We start from the raw sequence: 19,679 nt of genomic DNA, 5'->3' as shown, positions 1-19,679 counted from the left end.
TAATGTGTGTTGCTTCTGGTTGTTAACATGTTTCACTTCTACTCCGGTTGCATTTAAACACACATAATTAATGGGTCATTAAAGAGTGATCTCAGTTGCACACTAATGTATGTCTTGAGTACAACCCTGAATGAAAGAGCATTTGCAGCCTTCCTAATCAAATCTGTTCAATGGATGTGTACACCACACTTCACAACATTATTTCTAGTGCTTGTAAGTTTTTTTTCATTGTTAATGTGATGTTAGCCAATTTAGTACCATTAGATGCTTAGCACAGATGGACAAAGCATGGTCTGAGTACATGCATGAAAGAACATCCATTTGAGCACCATGAATGGATAATGGAGATGGAAGGGAAAAATCATAGCTATCATAAACCTTTCAAGTACACACTCTTAAAGGTGCTTTGCGATGCCATAGAAGAACCTTTTTGTCTAAATGGTTCCATAAAGAACCTTTAACATCTGAAGAACCTTTCTGTTTCACAAAAGCTTCTTTGTGGCAAAAGAAGGTTCTTTAGATTATAAAAAGGTAAGAAAGAGAGGGTTCTTTAAAGAACCTTTGACTGAATGGTTCTTTGTGGAACCAAAAATGGTTCTTCTATGGCATCGTTTGAAGAACTTTTTGAAGCACCTTTATTTTTAAGAGTGCAGGTAGGCGCAAATGAAAGCTCGATTTGGTATTTGTGCTCTGTTTTCTTCCAAAGCACACACAGAGGGCCTCATCTCATACAGCATACAAACACCCAGTTGAGTTCTCTTTCACATCTTCTTGCATTTGAATGGACAGATACACACAAAATTATATCAAAATGCCTGTCTCTCCGAGTATCCTTGTAAGTGTAATCAGGTATGTCTTAAGTGAACATGCACAACTGAGGAAAAAAATAGATGTGTCTCACTATATTGAATCAGTGCATTCAGTCTAAAAGTGACAGCAGCCTAATAACCTGCTGCTGTCTGTCATTAATGTTAAGACAGAGAAAAAATCATTCACTGCTCCTGATTGAAAAACTGTTGTAGATTTAACAAAGATTCATATTTAATTTATTGTGAGGGCTATGCAGTGTTATTGTACATTACAGTTTCTGTATCTGAATACTGCTGTTAGAAGTACCTTTTTTTTTTGGTCATCCAAAAAAAATTTTGTGATCTGTTGCATCCCTAGTAAAAACAGTAATATTGTAAAACATTACAATTTACTATTTTCTGTTTTAAAATACTTTTGTTATGGCAAAGCTTTTTTAAAGCTTTTTTTAAATTAGTAAAAAGTTAAACAAAAAGTAAAACTATGAAATTTTTTAACAATGTCATTTAAAATGTAAAAGTTTGATGCATATAATACCTTTTAAAGCCATATAAAGACACTTATGTGAAGATTCTCGTTCCATTATTCTTGCATTGTTTCAAGTGTCCTACATAAAGCACCCTCTCTCCCTCGCAGTCCATTTTACGAGGCACCTAAAACATTTAATGTGGAAATTGCCTTGTAAAGAAGACCTTCATGTTCAATTATGCCTGTGACATCTGTTATTACAGCTAATTCCCGACACCTGCTCCCGCATTTTCAATATGCTGTTGAATGTGCGTTTTGGCTCATAATTGAGTGGGGCCGCCATTAATCTCCATCAGTCTATTTCCATGAGGAACCAAGCTGCCTCTCTTGTTCCAGATTAGCCTTTAATCAGGCCTGCTTAGTCCAAGGGCACGGAGGCCCAGACATTGAGCAGAGCAGTAGGGGAACACCCTTTTCAGCTCAAGGCTACAGTTTCAGTTAGTTTCGCACTCCTTACAGTAGCAGATCTTAATGGGTGGCTTGCATGTCAACATATAGAGAGGTGACACTTGGAGGCTGAATTGCTGATCATCAAGAAGATTGTAACACTTCAGAGACCACATTTAATGAGCTGGATTTGACTTGATCCTCATCCTTTGATTCATTCGACCTCATCCAGATGTATTTTGCCTTAGAGGATAATCCAGTTCAGATTTAGATAAAATGTATCTTGCTTTGATCTGACCACTTTTCTTCCAGATTTCATCTTTTTTTCTTTGGGGTTCTATAGGATTACAGGCAATTTCATTCTTCTGATCAAGGATAACTAAGTAATGAGTATATATTATAAAGTGAAATTGGCTTAACCAAGAACACAGTTAAGAGGCAGGCAAACTGAGAGCATCCAAGGGTTTGAGCTTGCCAACTGTGCCAGTGTCCTACTTAAATCAGAGGCAGAAATCTGTGCCACACATGGGGCCATCATCTAGACGAGATGACTTTGAGCTGCTTCCAGAATGTGCTGATCACTATCAGGAGTCCATTGTGAAATCTAATAAATGTGTCTTGATGTTCTCAGGGGCCCAAATGAACTTGTACACAATCCAGAATCCACAAAATGCTTCACTCAGATTAATTAGATGAAGAGAGCACAGCAGATGTAGCTCTATAATGAAATTATGTAACGCTAACTATCTGTTCATCACATGTAGCACAGATTTTTTTTTTTCTTTTAATGGTTTCAAAGATTCAGGTAAAACTGAAAATAAACCTGAATATAAAAATTCTATAATTTGTCTTATTTACTGACCAAACCCAAATTACAGTACATCTGTTGTTTTCTATATAATGAAACTATTCCTTTTATATGTTGTGTATTGAATGTCATTGTAAAGTCTTGGTATCGATCTTTGATCTTTCTTTTGTAGACTGTTGATCTACGGCCAGTACTGCAGCCATATGGAGAACGCTCAGAAGACACTGGATGAGCTGATTGCCACACGGGAAGATGTCAAGTGTAAAGTGGAGGTATGCTCTTAACATTTTTCTTGTACATTCTTAAAGTGTCGTGGCATATTGATGTTTCAGGTATGCAGTGTCGTACATATACACGAGCAGTCAACAGTTTAAAATAATTAAGATATTTTTACATTTTGTTGAAAGAAGTCCCTTATGCTCACCAAGGCTGCATTTATTTGATGAAAACACAGTTATATTGTGAAATATTATTACAATTTAATATAATTATTTTCCATTATAATATATTTATGATGTAATTTCTGTCCATTCTATTTCTGTGTTGGCAAAGATGAATTTTCAGCAGCCATTACTCTTTACAATTGTCAGTTTGTTAACTTTCTTTTAATCAAAGAAAAAAAGAAAAAGAATTCAAAATGCCATCAATAAAATGCACCTGTGTTCGTTGTCCATAACCACTCGATCCACAACGTGGACAAGCTCTACTAATGCTGCTCAGGATGCAAAGACTACAGAGCTGTTTTTGTGCCTGCCAGTCTGAGGCAGTGTGGCTTACTTTAATGACTCCAAAAATAAAAACTGGCGAGAGAAGCCATTATTTCCACATGGGATTAGAGGAGATTACAGATGAAATCACAGCAACTGAAATTCTAGACATGCTTGTTGACAGATTCACATAATTATCGTCCTGTTATCTCACACACAAGAATGGCTCTGTAATCGGGTTCAGTCCATACAGTGCGTGGATATGAGACCTCTTGGAAAGAGACGAGTGGCTCTTGTAGTGGATTAGTCAGAGATCCTTCATAAGGAGGGACGTGGAGTCACTGATAGTCATAGAGATGATGAACCTCTTCCTCAGTCTATGAATGTCAAGCGTGACATTTGAGTAGTCTGTCCTCCTTGCTTACTTGTCATTTGAGAACAGGGAGGATAAAAATGAAGAGATTAACACATTAAGTGACGACCACAAATCGTTCGGAGGAAAATATAGCGTCTGTTTATATACAGTATACAGTTTATACACTCTAGACAAAATTAAATAAATTTTTGATTTAAAAAAATTACTATATTACTATTTACCTAATAAATGTTTCTGGTCTTATTGTGTGTGATTAGGAACAACAAAAGCCTGTTTCCATCTCAGAGTTGAAAAAAGATAATTGTGTTTAAAATATGAAATAAAGTCACATTGTGAGATACAGGGACCCATTTATGAAGCTGAAGTTGTGAGATATAAATTCACAATTTTTTGTTTATGTATGTATTTATTTAGGGTGGAAATGGATTTCTATAGTACACACTATTCCAAAGAAAAAAAAAATCATAATCACTAAAAAAAATTTGGAGAAAAATATCACTAACCAATAATATCATAAATCCAGTCAAATCTTAATGGATAAAATCAAGCCTTGCCTTTTATTATTTAAAGAGGTCATATGATGCTGCTAAAAAAAACATTATTTTGTGTATTTGGTGTAATGCAATGTGTTTATGCGGTTTAAGTAAAAAAAACACATTATTTTCCATATAATATACATTATTGTTTCTCCTCTATGCCCCGCCTTTCTGAAACGCGTCGATTTTTACAAAGCTCATCGTTCTAAAAAAGCGAGGTGTGCTCTGATTGGCCAGTTATCCAGTGCGTTGTGATTGGCCGAATGCCTCAAGCGTGTGGTGGAAATGTTACGCCCCTCCCCATACTGTGATGCCGTCTCCCAGCAGGACGAGACAAAACCAATAAAACACATTGCAAATGAGGCATTTGTTGCATCCAGTGGGGACATAATTCCGGATTATAATGACTTATACTGTCTTTTTACACGTTGCGTTGCATATCGCGCTGCGTAAACATAAAACCATGTCTGCATTTGTGATCGGAGAAACGACAAACAACAAGCACTGCTCAAAACTCGCGTTTGAATCATCAGTGGCAAATTATTTAAATATTATATTAAATAAATATTAAATATCGCCCAACTTTATAGAAACAGCCTTTGTGCCACAGATGCATTGTAGGCTACTGGTTCAGGAAACCATCCTCATCCTCCATAAAATGCGCAACACACATCTGAATATTTGGGTTGAACTGTTCTGGAACAGTGTTGTAAATACAACTTAACCACTGATTTCTAGTTGTGTCCTCTTTTGGAAGACCAAACAAAGTAGTGTCGATTTCACAATGAAACACACAGCGACTCCACAACATGGCAGCGAGAATTAAAGTTATGACTTCTTTCTTTGCGTGAACATTTGGGCGGCGTTATGCAAATTTTCCCACATCGTGATGTAGACGTGGGGGTGTGTTAGAACGAGCCGCTTTAGGTAGGCGTGGTTGATTTTTAACTTTTATAAAGAATATCTCTTTGGATTTGAGACTTTAGTCTTTGCAACTTTACAGATCTTCTTTATGCACCAAGAGCTTGTATCACTCCAAAGAGAAAGGAAAAATTGAAATCGCATCATATGGCCCCTTTAATAATTTTTCATCTTACAAAATGTCACATTCCAGAAAGCCTGGTCATCTTTAACAATTATGTCTTTTTAAATTCCACTTTGTTTTTATTTGTTCTAAGATTTTCCTTTTAAAAACTGCTGACCTGTTGAAATAATCTTCCTCCACAGGAGTGTACCATGAAGGTCCAGGAGGGGAAATTTAAACTGCAGGATCTCCTGGTGGTCCCTATGCAGAGGGTCCTCAAATACCACCTTCTGCTTAAGGTGAGAGCCACCATCAGCATTACTATGAGCTCATTAAGCAACCTGGTCAACTTCCATTTATTCCAATTTAAAGTTTGAAAGCAGCAGAACAGCAGTACTTTGCGAACCTCAAAACCCTATAAAACATTCACATCGTTTTACCTCATCCAACAAGACCCATGTGGCTCTCCACTCTGCTCAGCCACTGCTAATAGAGATCATGTATAAAACAGGACGCCCTGCATGATACAAACCATCTTTAATTCACAACACACATTAATAATGTATACGGAGAGAAAGACTGTGACGTGTGACAGATGGCCAGGATACAGCGGAGAGGGAAGTGAGCATTGGGAGGTGGATACAGTGACACTGTTTAAATCAGCCATGCTTAAATCATAATATCCGCAGCCCATTTCATACATTCAAACCCAGGGAGTGTTGCTGTGTAGCCTGTGTGTGAGTTGTGCTTGAGATGGCGTGTGCTTGTTCTTAAAAAGTTTGCTAAATCTAACTAGACCTCTTTCTTTTAGGGACATCCACATTTGATGTCCTCAGTTAAAAAGTAAAAAAAAAAAAAAAAACTAAGCTTTTTAGATTTATAATTACATGCATTCAATCAAGCATTTCACATGGTATACATATATATCATTTATTTCATGTGTGTGAGTGTGTACATATATGCACACCATTTAAATAATGTCTTTTAGAGTGAAATACCACCATAAACAGGCACAAGTCTTGTGTCAGGCTAAGTATGCGTGACTTATCATTATGTTGTCTGTCCACAGGAGTTAGTAAGTCACTCTATGGACCGCCCGGAGAGACAGCAGCTTAAAGAGGCACTAGAAGCCATGCAGGTTTGAACTCTTTTATGACCATCATATACACATAATAGCCTAATAGAGTATTTGATGTCAATAGTTGGGTTGTAATATAATTATGTCTAGCATAATGTTTATTGTGTAGTGATCTCTGGGACTTTTTATTTTGGGGGATGAGTGGCTTGGATTTTTTATCTGAGTGTTTTGTCCGTCTTGTCTTTGAAGGACCTGGCAATGTACATCAATGAGGTGAAGAGAGACAATGAAACCCTGAAGAAAATAAGTGAATTTCAGAGCTCAATAGAAAATCTAGTAAGTGTTCATGAAGTTGTGCGATACACTGGCACGATCTGATAAATGCAGAAAGAGGTCATACTTTAAAGGCCATTAATAATTATTATGTCCCTGTTTGTTAGAAAGATATTTGCCTGTACATAAAATGATATGCAAAGATATCATTCATATTCAGTGGTCTACCTGTTTCTGTTGAGGTACCTATGTAATTTTCAATGCAGAGAACATGGAATCAGTATTTAAGCATTTTGGTATTGACTCGACACTAATTCATGGTGGCTTCACAAAAAGCTTCTATGAGGATTGCAAAAATATAGTTGGTCCCCTCTACTGTGTCAATTGAAAGACTTATGATGTCTGAGAATGTGCACATTTCAGCATTCTGGCCAATTCCTCTTTATCCCCAAACATTTTGTTTTTTTACAAGCCTCCACCTGCCCCCCGTCTGTCGCTTCTGTTCAGTAAAATAAATCCTGAAAGCCTCCAGGCCACGAGCACTGGCAGGATGTATTTAGGATTGTGTTTAAAGGGGAATGAAATCAGTGTATCCTCTCCCGATAGCTAATGTAGGAGTTAGTGTATCAGCCCTGGTTTATTTATGTGAGGGTCTGTGGTGCAGATGACGCCCGCGGCTAAACATCAATGAGCCAATGAGGCATACCACTTACGGACAAAAGACATTCACTGTGGACTTTGCCTTTAATAGCTCCTAATATAGCAGCAACTGTAGCATAATAGCCTATATATACAGTTGCATGTATGTATGTACCTTTTATTTGACAGTAGCATCAAAGAAAATTGCATAGTCATCTTCTGTTTATACAGTGTTGTTTTCTCCCATTTTAAAGAAACAGTTGATACATAAACGTATTTATGTTAAATAAATATTACAGAAATGTTATAAACAATAACAAAATACAACAACAGTATGGAGCTGTATGGAGATATTTTGCAATAAAGAACTCTTTTGATTATTTTTTCACACAAACAAATGATCAGAAAACAACACTGATATGCAAGACAAAACAATTCTAAACCAAAACCTTTAATGTGCTTGGGAAAAAAAGCTTTTAAACCAAGACAGTTTTTTAGTGATAAACCAAGCTTTGAGGAAAATAATCATTGGTTTTGCTTGCAGAATTTTTCTTGGGATGCACAATAAAGACAAAAAATGAACTCCCTATAACTATCCATATTTTTGCAATTCCATTTGACACATTTAAATTTAACTTATATTTACCTGTAAAATTCCATATTGCATGCAGGGACAAGTGACACTTAAATGTATGCCACAAAGTGATGTATAGAATTCCTCAAGCCTTTATGCCAGTATAAATGTATTAACGGTGTTTGTGTTTGTGTGTGTGTGTGATTGTGTCATTCACAGCAGGTGAAGTTAGAGGAATACGGCAGGCCGAAGATAGATGGAGAGCTTAAAGTGTGCTCTATAGTTAACCGAACCAAACAAGACAGGTACGACTGCACATTTATTATGTTTTCATATGCAACAAAAAATGGCCTTTGACATCTTCGACTACAAACAGATTGTGTTATCTTTTTTTCTGTACCTAGATACATCTTTCTATTTGATAAAGTTGTTATTGTTTGCAAGAGGAAAGGCTATAACTACGAGTTAAAAGAGATCATCGAACTTCACTTCTACAAGATGTCCGATGACCCTATGAATAACCGTGACATGAAAAAGGTGAGAGGCCTTTGATCCGCCAGCCATCGGGCTAGTTTCAGAATAAATATACCTGATTATATTGCTTCTTTCAAATTGATTCAGTCAATTATCTTTATGTATTGTGTGTTAACGGTGCAAAGGCAAATGGGACAATCTGGTCGTTTGCTTGGTGAACAGCACAGATGGATTGCGTTCATTATACGTTTGTCCTTGAGTGTTAAAGCATGATGCTCATAATTTCAACCAATCAGAGACGATGCACTGCTCTCTTCGGTGCTCTAGCATGTGTATGTAAATGCAGAGAATCCAATGCATTCTCCATGAATCTAACAATCAGGAATTTTTGCATGTATATGAGAATGCATGTGTAACTGGGTGTCTCTCTCTCTTTCTCTCCTTTTCTCTCTCCGCCTTCAATCTCTTTGCATGCCCACCAGTCGAGTGGAAAAATGGTAAGCTGAATGCTCATGTTCTCTAAGCATTGAGGTGCTGTGATTGTGCCTTTCACTGATCTGTTTTCTGTCATCTCAAGAGTTCCACAGCAGCTTTACACTGCCAGAATGGAATCATCATGTTTACAAATTGACGATTTAAGATTTTCCAAAGATGTTCTGTAGAATCCACTGAGATGCATGCTTTTTTACTTGACAGGGCATGTTAAAGGGTTAGTTCACCCAAGAATGAAAATTGTCATCATTTACTCACCCTCACGCTAATCCAAACCTGTATGAATTAATTTTTTTGTTGAACACAAAAGAAGATATTTTGAAGAATGTTGCCAGTAGCCATTGACTTCCATATAATTTTTTTCCTTACTATGGAAGTCAATGGCTGCATTCTTCAAAATATCCTCTTTTTTGTGTTCAGCAGAAGAAAGAAACTCGTACAGGTTTGGAACAACTTGAAAAGAGAATTTTCATTTTTGGGTGACCTATCCCTCTAAAGACCCTATGTCCAAGTCAAATTAGAGTTTTGTGACTTTTAGTCCACATCCGTTAGCTTTGAGGGTCTATGTTAGTGTAGCATTGACAAAATTAAATTCACAGTTACAATACAATATCACGGAAAAGTTTGGGGTAAAACGTTTTTTTGATCCAAATAAATGCTTTCTAGAAATGAGAATGATCCTCTGACTAATGCTGTAGACTAGTATTTAGTAAATTGTTGTTGGCAGCATGACGTAGCTAAAACCTTTTGGCAATTTTCAAAAAGTGGGGACAAGACAAATGCCCCATCCGAACATCCTGTTTCAATAGAAAACACGTCAAGTGAATTCATGTGGCCTTTTGAAAAGCAGTATTTGTAGCATGCGATGCAATGGAAAGGCCAAAGACACGTATACATAGACTAAATTAACAATTAAAAAACTGTAGATGGTTATGTGAAAAACCCCTAATGCATTTAAATCCTGCTGCATTCTATCTATTTCTGTCCACCTCCCGTTCCTCAATCAACCATCTTCTCTCCACCCATAGTGGTCCTATGGCTTCTACCTGATCCATCTGCAGGGGAAACAGGGCTTCCAGTTTTTCTGCAAGACAGAAGACACCAAGCGCAAGTGGATGGAGCAGTTTGAGATGGCCATGTATGTTAGAACCGCATCACTGTCATAATTACACAGTACTTTGATTTTTTGATTGCCATATAACATTGATTTGATTATTAATCCACACAGGTCAAACATCAAACCCGAAAGAGCCACTGCCAACCAGCACAACTTCCAAATGCACACGTTTGAAAAGAACACCAACTGCAGAGCCTGTAAAATGCTGCTGAGGTGAGGGCTCACACACACAGATGCCACTTCTCTCCGAAATTACAGAGGCAGCGCAATAGACTGAGACGGGCTTCATTCCATGTTACTAGGCTACTGGTCTGACCTCTATTACATGAACTGCTTCACTGATTGGCTGTATTGACTCGTGTGAAATCATAGTGCACTGACCTAAATTTGCCACTCTGCAGCACAGGTCAGTGTGCACAATGGCTGCTAATTATAACGGCTCTGCATTTCAATCTGTGTGCAAACTGGCCTGGGATTAGTTTGGATGTTGAATGTTGCCGCTGAGTTGTGCTGACATACAGAGTCACATGGGGTGATTGTTGTGGTTGTATTAATGCATGATAGGTTGGCTTCCAAAGCCAAGCATCACTGTTATAGTAGCTCATGCCTAGAATCTGAACAAGCCTCTAAATAATGAGCACACCCTTAGTGCTGTGGACATTATTGATGCCTGAAATTGTGTGGCTTGTTGAATTGTAAGCAATTAAATGCATGATTTTGGATCCACGTATGGCAAAAAAAAAGTATAGGCTTGCATTAAAGTCAGGACCAGAATATAATAGTCTTTAGATGCTGTGCACATTACAATTGGTTTTCAAATACAGTACCATCTTTAGGACTGAATGTCCGTACTGTCAAGTGATCAAATCTGTTTCAGGCAGTGTTATCAATATCTAATGTGTCTGTTATAATAATGATGTTAAAGGGTTCATATGATGCTGCTAAAAGAACATTATTTTGTGTATTTGGTGTAATGAAATGTGTTTATGCTGTTTAAGGTTAAAAAAACAAATTTTCCATATTTTCCTGTACAATATTGTTTCTCCTCTATGCCCCGCCTTTTGGAAACGCGTCGATTTTTACAAAGCTCATCGGTCTGAAAAAGCGAGGTGTGCTGTGATTGGCCAGCTATCCAGTGCGTTATGATTGGCCGAATTCCTCAAGCATGTGACGGTAATGTTACGTCCCTTACCATATTGTGATGCCTGCGGCAACCACATGTGACGACCCCCCGGGCTGGACTCCTCTTCGTCCACGGTGAACGCCGATCCGGCGATCCACAGCGCGAAGTTGAAGTATTTCCTCAGCGACCAGCACAGATCAGCTCCAGGCATGACGAAGTGATATCGTCCTCTTTTGGAAGGCCAAACAAAGTAGTTTCACTTTCACAATGAAGCACACAGCGCCTTCACGACATGGCGGCGGCAGCAACAATACTACAGCAAGAATAAAAGTTATGCCTTCTTTCTTTGCGTGAACATTTTGGCGGCGTTATGCAAATCTTCCCACATAGTGACGTAGGTATGTGGGGGCGTGTTAGAACGAGCCGGTTTAGGTAGGTGTGGCTGACTCTTAACTTTTATAAAGAATATCTCTTTGGATTTGAGACTTTAGTCTTTGCAACTTTACAGATCTTCTTTATGCACCAAGAGCTTGTAACACTCCAAAGAGAAAGGAAAAATTTAAATCGCATCATATGACCCCTTTAAGTGTAAGCGCAAAGCCGACAGTCTTTCTTTAGAAAACAGCTTGGAGTCGGCATTGACCATGAGGATGTAAAACTGCATGTGTTCTAAATCTCTGATTTGTTCACTGTACACTACATAGAGAATGTCACAGTTCACTATATGAAAGACTAAGCGAAAATGAGTAAATGAGTCAAAACAGGCATGTAAACATCAGCATTGTCCATGTCTGAACATAGACATACAGCAAAAAACAGAGACTTGGCGGAGGGCTCTTTTGATATGGACCAGCTAGCAATAACCCAAAAACACCTTAGCAACGCTTAGCTTAGCAATGCGTTGGCAACTGCTTACTGTACAACACCCTAGCAACATAGTGCTGAGTTATGCATGGGCAAGCATCATTCAAAACCATAACGAAATCTAGTTGTTTGGATGAATTTGAACTTCAGTAGGACCTCAGGAAATGAAGACATATTGTCATACTATATTGTCATTTTTCATTGGTCATTGCTCTACAGTAGCTGCCTTATGACCCAGACAATTTATCATCAGCATGTGTCTCTCACTCTCCTTCTCATTCTTTCTTTAGGGGTATTTTCTACCAGGGATACTACTGTTCACATTGTGGGACTGGCGCCCATAAGGAGTGTCTGGAGGTCATTACCATCTGCAAAATAAGTGAGTCTTTAACAGAAGGCTGCTTCTCAAAGAACCACATGTACATTACATCTGCCCTAATTAAAGAGGTCAGACCACTGACCATGCTCTCTCTCTTTCATTATTATTTCAGGTCCTCATGATTCGGTGAGTTTTTAGTACTAATAAACTTCCATCTCTCAGATAAACTAATAATCCTCTCTCATTGACTTGAACCATACTTTACTTCTTGATTTAATCTTAAAGTCGTCAACTTTGAAAAACACTTTAGGGATGTCTTAAATGATGCCTGATCTGCTTATATAAAAACTGTTACACTTTAAAGTGCATTAAATCATAAATTCCCCTCTGTCTTTGACAGGAGCCAGGGCTTCCACAATCAGGTAAAAATATAAAATGTGATTTTTGTCTCTGTCTTCTGTGATCCTAATGTGGTTATGTCAGTATGAAAAATTTAGATACTGCACACAGCTTCAGGCTGTTAAACTGAAATGAACCACATTCAGAGCACATGCGTTAAAGAAATTATACATCAGCTATCTGCTGCCATCTGGTGTATAGTTAACGCATGCAGAAAACGCAGCGTGTGGGTGTGTTCTAAGAATATGAATTATAAGCGTCCATGTACTTTATTCTTTGCACAGTTATAAGCTTTTTTCCCTAATGTGTTCTTAAGGTCCAAAGATGGTGGCCGTAAGAAATTACCATGGTACCCCTGCCCCTCCAGGCAAGATGCCTCTCTGCTTTCAGACAGGCGAAGTCATTGAGCTCCTGAAGGGAGATCCAGACACATCATGGTGGGAGGTATGATATTATAAAATTATCATTTATCATGTTTACATAGAAAACCTGTTCGGTGGTGCAAAATTGGACCCTTTCCATGTGCCATATGATCGTAAAAGTAGCTGTGGTGAGTAAATTAAATGGAGTAATTGGTCAGTTGGGCCATTTTAGAAATAATAGCATGGTTTTAAATGGTTGAAATTGCAATCCATAAACAGCAGTCACTCTCTGATGTATCACAATCACAAGTTATATTAGAGATACAACCGAATCAGAAATACAGTTCCGTAACAGGTAAGAGATATTTATGACCAGTAAATTTCTTCAGTTTTTTTTTTACATGCTTTGAACTCTGGTCATACTTAATGCAGTTTGTGTAGTATAACCAGATGTCTTGGTTTTGGGGGCTTGCTTTTCTTACTTCATTAATCTTTACCTTTCAATCGTTGCATTTTCGTCTCAGGGCAAACTCATCCAAACCCAAAAGACTGGCTTCTTCCCCAGTTCCAGTGTGAAACCATGTCTAGACCCAAAGGTGCAGGTTCATAAAGTAAATTCAAATCATTTTAACGTACATTTTCTTAAATTATTCCTAATATTTATTTTCTTTCTCCCAAATATATGCATACTAAAATATTAGGCTGTGTTCTTCACTATTAGATATTAAACCAGCCCTTGTTGTCTCAAATCATTTTTTGATGGTTTTCTTCTCTACAGCCTTTCCAGTCTTTTTGTAGCCGTCAGTCCTCCAGAGAGACAGATTACAACGTTTATCCCTGGTATTTCATCCTGTTATAGATTTTTCCATTCTAACCATTTACATTACCTTTACATTAAGATACTACAAGATTTTGGTTGTTTATAATACACTGTTCACAGTCTCATATTATATGTTAATAATACAATTAACTATATCATTTTACCTAGTGAAATTTGCATGGAATTACATGTGTCATAAGTATGATGATGTCAATGACGATGATTGATTAGCTTTAGTCTAATTGTGATGCATGTTGAGCCTTTATTGTCTTTTAATGAGGTAACGACCTCTGTGAGAGTTGCTATAATGATGTACAGGGTATTGAACGGTCTCATGAATGAGGTGTGTTTTCCCTGTGGGCTTCAGGTTTGCAGGAAACATGGAGCGACAGCAGGCCGACAACCTGCTTAAGTCTCACAGCAGCGGCACCTATCTGATCCGAGAGAGGACGGCGGAGGCCGAGAGATTCGCAATCAGCATCAAGTGAGTGTTACAGGGAAGGCATGTATTCATGTCAAGAATTGAACATTCTGTCTGTCTTCTTTTAGAATTTTGTCAATCACCATTGCTATGCACGTTTTAACAGGTTTAATGATGAAGTGAAGCATATTAAAGTTATTGAGAAAGACAACTGGATTCACATCACAGAGGCAAAGAAGTTTGATAGCCTCCTGGTAAGAAAAATATTTTGCAGTTAAAAGCATAATGAGATTTTATTATGCTCGCAGGGTGAAGACTGTACAATTAACTCACTTTACACAATTGACTTGAAGCATCTAAAGTACCGATTTCTTTGCAAGATTTCTTTCTTTTGCTGATTTCTTTCTTTGATTTTTCTTTTGTGTCTATACAAATACACACTACCATTCAAAAGCTTAAGGGTCTGTAAGATATTTTTTTGTAAAGAACATTTATTCAGCAAGCAAACATTAATTTGATCAAACATTAGTTTGTAATGTTAGAAAAGTTTTCTGTTTCAAATAAATGCTGTTCTTTTGAACTTTCAATTCATCAAAGAATCCTGGAAAAAAAAACGTTATCAATGTTTCCACAAAAATATTTAGCAGCACAACAGTTGTAAAGTTAATAACAGTAAGAAATGTTTCTTGAGCACTAAATCTGCATATTAGAGAGATTTCTGAAGGATCAAGTGACACTGAATACTGGAGTAATGGCTGCTGGAAATGTAGCTTTGCAATCATAAAAATAAATTACATTTTGGAAAAACATTGAAATAGAATCAGTTATTTTAAATATTAATGCTATTTCACAATATGTTTTTTTACCTTTATTTTAATAAATGCAGCCTTGGTGAGCATAAGTGACTGTAAAAAATATTTTAAAAACCTTACTGACCAAACTTCTGAACAGTAATGAATTTGTGTGTAAATCAAAATCTAAAAAGAGTGGTAATGTCAATTGAATATGTGAATATTAATTTGTGATTGAACTTCTTGCATTTGTTTTTGTTTTTGTCTGTCTATAGCCATATGCTGCACAGCTGTGTAAGGCTAATTTAGCTCTGATGTTGCGTTCCACAGCCTAATCTAAACCTATCTAAAACTATAACTTTTTTCCTTGCAAACACTGGTATTTCTTCTAGAAATGCAGTTTCACATTATGTTGATAAAGATGAAAACATCTGGAACATCAAAGTACTGTAAGTAACTTTAGATATGTTTCTTTGTTACAGGAGCTTGTGGAGTATTATCAGAGTCATTCACTGAAAGAGAGCTTTAAGCTGTTGGACACCACATTACGGTACCCTTACAAATCTAGGGAACGCTCAAGTTCTCGCACCAATACCCGTTCACCAGGTAAACATTTGCTGCCATAATCCTCTGCAGCTTTTTATCACTCTCTTTCTTCCACTCCCTTTCCCTCTCCCTTTTTTAATTTTTACTCTTTACTTGCTTTCTTGCTTTTTCTGGCACACATTTTTTTTTATTGAGCCCCCACCAGTCTGGCCAGCAGCCTTCCAGTCTTTGGACACGCTCTGGAAGTCTGAACAAACAAACCCTGCCAGCTGGTCCCGCCCTCAGATTCTGTATGCCCCGCCTTCTGGTATTTCAAATGTCAGTCATCTTAGGCTTGGTTGTCAAGGATCCACCCACTCTGGCTGAGGCTGGGGCCTGACTGAGGCTTCTGGCTCCCGCGGCCAAGTTTTGCTCAGCCAGCTGAATAGGTTCCAATAAACAGATGCTTCGTTAGATGTATTATAAATTATGTGCCTTTGTTCGTTTTCCAGTCAAGCTTAACTGGTGTTCACTGATATTTTTATGCAAGTGCGTAAAGACAATGTCTATTTGCGAGGGGCTGAGAATATGCCTTGAAGATCTCCATATGCAACACGAGAGCTGCTTAAAGGAGCCATTCACCCAAATTTTGTCATTCACTCGCACTGATGTTGTTTCAAACCCATGTGACTTACTTTTTCCATTGAACGGAAAAGGACACTGAATGTTCAGTTTCATACAATGAAAGTAAATGAAGGCTGATACACATACACTAACGTTCAAAAGTTTGGGAACGGCAATATTTTTCAAAAAAGTTTTTGAAGTCTCTTTTGCTCATCAAGGTTGCATTTATTTAATCAAATATACTTTAATACTGTGAAATATCATTATTCTTTTTTATTTCTTTTTAAATGTAATTTATTTCTGATGCAAAGCTGAATTTTCAGCAGCCATTACTCCGATCTTCAGTGTCACATGATCCTTCAGAAATCATTCTAGTATGCTGATCTGCTACTCAAAAAATGTCGTCTTATCATAAATGTTGAAAACAGTTGTGCTGTTTAATATTTTTGTGGAACCAGTGATCCAAATTTTCCAGATTTTTTGATTAATTAAAAGTACAAAAGAACAAAATGTATTTAAAATATCTTTAATAATACTTGTGATCAATTTAATGTCCTTGCTAAATAAATGTATTAATCTCTGTAGAAAAAAACGTACTAACCCCAACCTTCTGAAAGGTAGTGTGTAGTTTACCTAAATCCATTTTTTCCTGTTGAAAAAATTAGTGTTGATTGTCAGAATTCTAGTTACTTTTTTTCACAGAACACAGATACTCTCTCTCTCTCTCTCACACACACACACACACACACACACACACACGCATACAAACACCTTGCTGACTCTAAAACCATGTCCTTGAACTTTTTGTTTTACCCTGTAATTCTGTTGTGCCCTTCCTCTTTTGTTTGCGCGCTCTCTCACTTTCTGTATGTCTGTCTGTCTGTCTCTCTCTCTCCCCCATACTGTCTCAGCAGCCACCTGTGCTTCCTACAACTTCTCCTTCCTCAGTCCTCAGGGCCTCAACTTCTCCTCACAAAGCTCTGCTCCCTTCTGGTCAGGTACTGCGCTTCTTGCTTGTTTGTGCTCTTGCATCATCCATGACGCCTTCCCCAATCCCTCTTCACATTCATCCCTTCATCTTTCCTTCAACATATCTTCCTGTTTGTGTTTTCATCATCATCATCTCATTAGTGCTCCAGACATTCATAAAGACAAGCATTGGTCACAGGCTTTCATTCATTCACATCTCGCTCACAGTGTCATAAAGTGTCAAAAAATCTGCTGCTCTTCATCATTTTACATGTGCTAATCTTGGGATGTTGCTGGCCTTGTACAGTATTCACACCCAGGGTAGTCAGCACAGCTGTGGCGCGATACAACTTTGCAGCTCGAGACATGAGAGAGCTGTCCCTGCGAGAGGGGGACATCGTCAAGATCTACAGCAAGATTGGTGGAGACCAAGGCTGGTGGAAAGGAGAGGCCAACGGCAGGGTAATAAAGCAAGCAAATGATTTGAAATTAAGCTTCAAATATTACAATATAAGCAATATAAATTGCCATTATTTCCATGTTTTTCATTCAGATTGGATGGTTCCCCTCTACATATGTCGATGAGGAGGGGGTGCAGTGAGACTCTGGGGTCAAAGATCATCCAATAAAATCCGCAGCCCTCTGGGAGGACTCTGATTTCCATGGCAACATCTCATGGAAGTCTTTTTCGCTGGAATTCATTTTACAATGAATATTTGTACTTTTGTCTTCTTTCATCATGTACGAATATGCTTTTTTCCCTTTCTCGGAATGTCTGTGTGATCTCTGTGAAGAAAACTGCTCCGAGTCTGTTTCGTTCTCAGCGTTGGGAGGAGGAAACTGTGAACAGAGCAGAACTTTGCCTTGAAGTGACCAAAGGACAAGCATGGCTTTAAGTTTGTACAGAAATACCTGTAAGGTGCGCTGGGGTATAATGGGGGGTGGGGATGTATAAAATTATATATGAATATAATTTATTAAAGAGATATATCTATGATTAAAATGCAGTGTTGAACATTTGTTCAACAGCAGCACAAAGAATATATGTGAGCAGAAAAGATGCACTTTGCATTTCTTTACAGAGAGAATTTGCCTTTAGTAAATGGTAATGCCTTTAGAGGTGGAGGTAAAGAGATGGATTCAGACTCAACTTGCACATACACACTCGTACATCTGCCCTGTCCAGAAATACGGTGCCTTTTCGTACATGTTCTTCACTCCCAGCAGAGTCTCGTTTGTATAGCTGCAGTGTTAACGCCCCTTTCTGTAGCGGTGCACTCTCACGGCCCTATCCGCCCGTTCAGCTGGACGCTGCTCAATTAGAAGACCATAAAAGAGACTGAACATTTCTTGAACTGGAATGAGCAGATGACCAGATCTGCTCATCATCTCACTGGAACGAAGAGGCAGCTAACCGAAAGCATTCGGTCATGGCTGGAATTGCTTGGACAATGAAGGATACAAGCACCATTATGTCTTCCTCTTCCTTCAAGAGGATGCAGAAGTACAATGGAGTGTCAGGAGGAGGTTCAGTGAACGCTGTTTCTGTGATTTCTACGTTCTCAGTGGTCCAAATTTGGACTAAAAAGGGAATGCTGATTTTTATGAATACCCAGAGGTTTTTGTGAGATTTTTTTGTCGTCTTCTACAAGCACATACATTTTGCCATTCCACGTTTCTCGTCTGCAGCCTGCCACATTACAGTATCTTGCCTTACTGGTGGACACAACTTGGTGCTACAATGCTACATATTGAAATCCCTGAGTTTGGGCAGAATTTTTTTTATGCTGTTGTGGACGAGGAAACCCACTGCTGAAGAACCTCAGCCATCAAGTGCACTTTATATGTCCAGAGACCTTTTAACACAGGACACTACACTGCAGATCTGGACATTAAAATTTCATATTATTTAAAATCTGGAACGAGAAAAAAAAAGTAAAATCCTTGACACTATGAGCAGCGGTCCCTCGAAGTTGAACATTACCTGTAAACTCCGTAAGTGCATGGATGTGTCCCTCATACAGTCCTTGGAGACAAACCTTTTGCTGTTGCCGGCCATCAGAAATTGAAGCCGTAAATCGAGGTTGGAGAGTGCTAGACTGTAATAAAGCATCAGACTTGTTTTAGCTGCGCTCCAGGCTTGAGTACAGCTGTGTGCAGTGATGGAGCAGTGCAGCTCAGGTCAGGGTAGCGCTGGCTTTGGGGCTTAGTACTTGTTTGTGTAGTGGACAAAAAACACATTGCATGTGGTCATAGATATTACAACTGCTGTCCGTGAATCCTGAAAAAAGATGTTTAAAAAAAACCCACAAAAAAAACAAGAAATTGTGTAAAAAAAAATTTGAATGGTCAGTTATTTGGAAACTGAGGTCTATCATGAAATAAATATTTCTTTTTTGCCTATTTGAGGTGTCCTGTTATCATGATCCTCCGACAGTACTTCTCCGATGGATGTGTTTAGAATCGCCACCAGGTGGAGCAAGTTACTTGCTTTTTTATGACAGAAAGCGCCTGACTTGATTTTGAGATGAATATTTTTCACTTAGCCTGTGAAACAGACTGGTTCTACACTCGGTTACATATCATGGCTTGGATTTAAGGACGTGTGACCATCTGTGCGTGATCTCACATCTGTTCTGCCC

At 38.1% G+C, this 19,679-nt stretch overlaps 1 protein-coding gene across 1 annotated transcript in view; it reads left to right on the top strand.

Moving 5' to 3' along the window:
* Window positions 1-19,327, top strand: part of vav2 (vav 2 guanine nucleotide exchange factor) — a 145,878-nt gene extending 126,551 nt beyond the window's left edge. Inside the window, exons 9-29 of the mRNA XM_016256792.1 lie at window positions 2,703-2,802; window positions 5,377-5,472; window positions 6,243-6,311; window positions 6,501-6,587; window positions 7,957-8,042; window positions 8,142-8,274; window positions 8,694-8,708; window positions 9,732-9,841; window positions 9,932-10,033; window positions 12,098-12,186; window positions 12,299-12,312; window positions 12,527-12,548; window positions 12,842-12,969; window positions 13,412-13,498; window positions 13,666-13,727; window positions 14,075-14,191; window positions 14,295-14,382; window positions 15,402-15,525; window positions 16,980-17,066; window positions 17,345-17,499; window positions 17,591-19,327. Coding sequence (XP_016112278.1) covers window positions 2,703-2,802; window positions 5,377-5,472; window positions 6,243-6,311; window positions 6,501-6,587; window positions 7,957-8,042; window positions 8,142-8,274; window positions 8,694-8,708; window positions 9,732-9,841; window positions 9,932-10,033; window positions 12,098-12,186; window positions 12,299-12,312; window positions 12,527-12,548; window positions 12,842-12,969; window positions 13,412-13,498; window positions 13,666-13,727; window positions 14,075-14,191; window positions 14,295-14,382; window positions 15,402-15,525; window positions 16,980-17,066; window positions 17,345-17,499; window positions 17,591-17,638 — 1,819 coding nt within the window. The 3' untranslated portion in view covers window positions 17,639-19,327. The remainder of the gene's footprint in view (window positions 1-2,702; window positions 2,803-5,376; window positions 5,473-6,242; window positions 6,312-6,500; window positions 6,588-7,956; window positions 8,043-8,141; window positions 8,275-8,693; window positions 8,709-9,731; window positions 9,842-9,931; window positions 10,034-12,097; window positions 12,187-12,298; window positions 12,313-12,526; window positions 12,549-12,841; window positions 12,970-13,411; window positions 13,499-13,665; window positions 13,728-14,074; window positions 14,192-14,294; window positions 14,383-15,401; window positions 15,526-16,979; window positions 17,067-17,344; window positions 17,500-17,590) is intronic.
* Window positions 19,328-19,679: the final 352 nt, after the last annotated feature.

Source organism: Sinocyclocheilus grahami, unplaced genomic scaffold, assembly GCF_001515645.1.
Source record: "Sinocyclocheilus grahami isolate Dianchi unplaced genomic scaffold, SAMN03320097.WGS_v1.1 scaffold1476.1, whole genome shotgun sequence".
In the NCBI taxonomy this organism is placed as follows: domain Eukaryota; kingdom Metazoa; phylum Chordata; class Actinopteri; order Cypriniformes; family Cyprinidae; genus Sinocyclocheilus; species Sinocyclocheilus grahami.
The sequence above is the reverse complement of the archived record's forward strand: the minus strand, read 5'-3'. Positions and strand labels throughout refer to the sequence as shown.